The 4,014-nt window shown below is 48.6% G+C and overlaps 1 protein-coding gene across 1 annotated transcript in view; it reads left to right on the top strand.

The window, feature by feature from the left end:
* The first annotated feature begins 1,833 nt into the window (after positions 1-1,833).
* Positions 1,834-4,014, top strand: part of CASC3 (cancer susceptibility candidate 3) — a 34,822-nt gene continuing 32,641 nt past the window's right edge. Inside the window, exons 1-3 of the mRNA XM_011929848.1 lie at positions 1,834-2,194; positions 2,642-2,669; positions 3,006-3,043. Of these exons, the coding sequence (XP_011785238.1) occupies positions 1,964-2,194; positions 2,642-2,669; positions 3,006-3,043 (297 nt within the window). The 5' untranslated portion in view covers positions 1,834-1,963. The remainder of the gene's footprint in view (positions 2,195-2,641; positions 2,670-3,005; positions 3,044-4,014) is intronic.

Raw genomic sequence — 4,014 nt, 5'->3', positions numbered from 1 at the left:
TCGAGACCATCCTGGCTAACACGGTGAAACCCCGTCTCTACTAAAAAATACAAAAAACTAGCCGGGCGAGGTGGCGGGCGCCTGTAGTCCCAGCGACTCGGGAGGTTGAGGCAGGAGAATGGCGTAAACCCGGGAGGCGGAGCTTGCAGTGAGCTGAAATCCGGTCACTGCACTCCAGCCTGAGCGATAGAGCGAGACTCTGTCTCAAAAAAAAAAAAAAAATTAAAGTGGACCCAGACCAAACAACTGAAGGACAAAGTGGCAGACTATCACTTTCCTTATTTAGACACTAAACTTGGCAGTTTAGTGTCTCAAGCCACCGCAACCGGCCTTGAATTTTCATTTAATCTCTGAAGGCATTCATAATTACTTCCAGTTTCATGTTGTCTATAAATTTGATAAACATCAGGATCTTTAACCATGTTATTTATAAAAATTCTACTCAGGAAAGGCTGCATGTGGTGGCTCACTCCTGTAATCCCAGCACTTTGGGAGGCCGAGGCGGGCGGATCATGAGGTCAGGAGACCGACACCATCCTGGCTAACACGGTGAAACCCCGTCTCTACTAAAATTACAAAAAATTAGCCGGGCGTGGTGGCGGGCGCCTGTAGTCCCAGCTACTCCGGAGGCTGAGGCAGAATGGCGCGAACCCGGGAGGCGGAGCTTGCAGTGAGGCTAAATCGCGCCACCGCACTCCAGCCTGGGCGACAGAGCGAGACTCCGTCTCAAAAAAAAAACATTTTTTTTTTTACTCAGGAAAGAATCCTATGCCATAGTGGCCTTTGTTTGATACATACATTATTAGCGTGCACTCCTGTAGGTGCACTAAAAACTTAGCTCATGCACTTTGTATATCCTTATAATGGTACAAAGAAAATACATTGATTCTTTTCATTGGTGACAAATGCCTTGCCAAAATCAAAGAATTTCCATAAACCTTAAGGAGGAAATAATGTCAGGATTTTGAATCAACATCCGTTTCTACTGACCATTTATTTTTAAATAGGTTCTAAAATCCTCACAAGGGCAGTAGCTCATGCCTAATCCCAGCACTTTGGGAGGCTGAGACGAGAGGATCGCTTGAGCCCAGCCAGGAGACAAGCCTGAGCAAGAGCGAGACCCCTATCTCTACAAAAAATAGAAAAATTAGCTGGGTGTGGTAGTGTGTGACGGTTGTCCCAACTACGAAGGAGGCTTAGGCAGGGAGGTCACCTGTGCCCGGGAGGTCAAAGCTGCAGTGAGCCGTGATCGTGCCACTGCACTCCAGCCTGAGCAAGAGTGAGACCCTGCCTCAAAACAAAACCGATAACACTGGCATCATACCAGCCTGCACTGTGGGACAGGTGATGGCTGGGGTGGGAAGAAACGTGAAGAGGAAATGAGAACACAGAGAAAACGCTGCAACAAGAAGTCCTCTGGCTTCACTGCAGACAACTGGTTTCTCCTTCGCCTGTTATCTTAAAAACCGGGCTGGTGTAGCAAATCTGACGCAGCACTACGGCTTTTAAGATTTACCTTGATTCGTGATATTACCAAGCAAAGGAATGCAGTAAATTGACCTGCTTCAAACGTAGGTAGAACTGAGAAACGGAAACAGAAAACCATGAAACAGCCCCAGTGTTGCAGTGAAGCTGTGACAGGTCGACGCCTTCCACTCGGGAAGCCCAAGATGGCCGGGCCAGGAACCCGGGAGGCAGCTGAAGTCTCAATTCCCCTCGCCCTAGGCCTGCCCAAGATAAGTCAGAAGCCGCGCCACGCCCCCTTACATCACCGATAGACGTAATCCGCTTCGGCCGCAAACTTGTCGCAGGCCTAGGCCCCGCCCCGTGTCCCGCCCACCCCAAGCGGGATGGCCCAGCGCCGCACGCGCAGCACGCCGGGACTAGCTATCGAGCCTCCCAGCAGCCTCTGGGACGGGCGCGGTGCGTAAGTGGCTCGCCGGCGGTGGCCGTTCTCCGTAAGATGGCGGACCGGCGGCGGCAGCGCGCTTCGCAAGACACCGAGGACGAGGAATCTGGTGCTTCGGGCTCAGACAGCGGCGGCTCTCCGTTGCGGGGCGGCGGGAGCTGCAGCGGTAGCGCCGGAGGCGGCGGCAGCGGCTCTCTGCCTTCACAGCGCGGAGGCCGAATCGGGGCCCTTCATCTGCGGCGGGTGGAGAGCGGGGGCGCCAAGAGCGCTGAGGAGTCGGAGTGTGTGAGTGCGCGCAGGCGGGGCGGGGTGGGGTGGGGACCGGGCGGCGAGCCTGCCGGGGTCGGTGTGTAGGTAGGTGATGCTCGGTGTCTGGAAGTTGATAGTAGATACTGGGACTTTTTTTGTTGTTTTTATGAGAAAAGGGGAGTTATCCCAATGCGAGTTTGCATCCGGAGTTCTAAGGGAAGAAGGAGGATTGGGGGTTTCTGGGAGGATGGCAGAGCCGCTGGGGATGGAAAGCGGATGTTTATTCAGAAATCAGGGCTGGAGGGAAGGAGACCAGACCTGCCTTGGCTACTACTTATTAAAGACCAGACCTGCCTTGGCTACTGCTTGTCTCCCTCTCCGACCATTTTGTGCTGAGTCTTCAGCTCTTCACCCACATTTCTTTATTGGGCTCCCCACCTCTGGAAATCACAAAACTAACCCATGTCTTCTACTTTCCTTCAGGAGAGTGAAGATGGCATTGAAGGTGATGGTGAGTAGCATCTTTTACCCCATTAGGACAACAGTTTTTTTTAACATAAACTCAGAAAATCTATTTCCCACTGTCGACATTCTCACACACTGTCACGGATTTAGGGCCACAGAGTGGCTTTTTGTAGCATAGTGGTTAAGAGCATAGGTTTTAGCAGTGTAGTCTTGTGCAAGTTACTCTCTGAGTCTGTTTCTCCTTCTGTAAGTGGAGACTATAATTTTATCCACGTTGTAGGTTGATGTCAGAATTAAATGAGACTCTTAGTCTGACCTATAATAAGCAGCCAAAAAATGTTTCTGGGTTTCTGTTTTTCCACATATTTCTGTTTTATTTCAGCTGTTCTCTCGGATTATGAAAGTGCAGAAGACTCGGAAGTGAGTATGACAGGTTTTTTCCTATGGTATAGATCAGAAATGCTTTTAGAAACGTGTACACACCTTCGTTGCAAACGTACCATGATCTCCGTGTTTATCCTCTTGTATATTCTTCATTTATGCTTCTGAGAAAGTGTTACAGAATGTCTTGTTCTCTTTAGACCTAGGGAAAACTTGGGGCATGCTGTCTCAAGCCACAGTTGTTACACTGTTAGTTGGCTTCTCTTTCTGTCTGAAGAATATGAGGTTCTAAATAAGAGAATGAGTACATCTTGAAGTCGTCTGAAAGATGTTTGACAGTTTGTTTTATGCAGTGTAGGTTGAGAAGCCAGCCAGTTGGATATTTTTTTCCGTGGATTTTTTTTCCAAATGTATCTGAAGACTTTGAAAGGGTAGGATTCTGAATGTTTTGTGCCAAGAGCATCCATCATTTTATAGGTGGGGATTTCTCTGTTTCTAGGAGAAAGTTTCCTGTCTTTTGGATAAACTACTGGAGATGGCATCAGAATAAATGTTTGTTTTCTGGGTTGTTGAGTGGAGTCCTGAGTTCTGGTAATGGGATTATATACAGGGGGAATTGGATAGTGGATCAAAGATTTTGTCTATAAATTTTTAGAACTGTTACTACATTTTAGAATCTGTTAAGCCCTTGAAGATGAAACAGTGAACACTATAACAAAATTCCTGTCTTTAGAGATCTTACAACTTAATAAGGAAGTCAGACAAACATTCCAGCAATTGTACCACTTGCTGATAGGGGATAGCACTGGGACAGGGCTAAGTAGGGTGTTATAGCTGGGCACTGAATCCATCTTAGTCAGTCAGGAAAGATTAAGAGTTGATTGGGTAGAATGTGTTCTAGGCAGGGGGAACAACCGTTAAGAAAGCCCATAGGGGCCAGGAGCAGTGGCTCACGCCTGTAATCCCAGCACTTTGGAAGACTGAGGCAGGCGGATCACTTGAGGCCAGGA

The sequence above is a fragment of the Colobus angolensis genome, unplaced genomic scaffold (assembly GCF_000951035.1).
Source record: "Colobus angolensis palliatus isolate OR3802 unplaced genomic scaffold, Cang.pa_1.0 Scaffold83, whole genome shotgun sequence".
NCBI classification, from domain to species: Eukaryota; Metazoa; Chordata; class Mammalia; order Primates; family Cercopithecidae; genus Colobus; species Colobus angolensis.
This window is presented reverse-complemented; position numbering and strand designations above follow the sequence as displayed.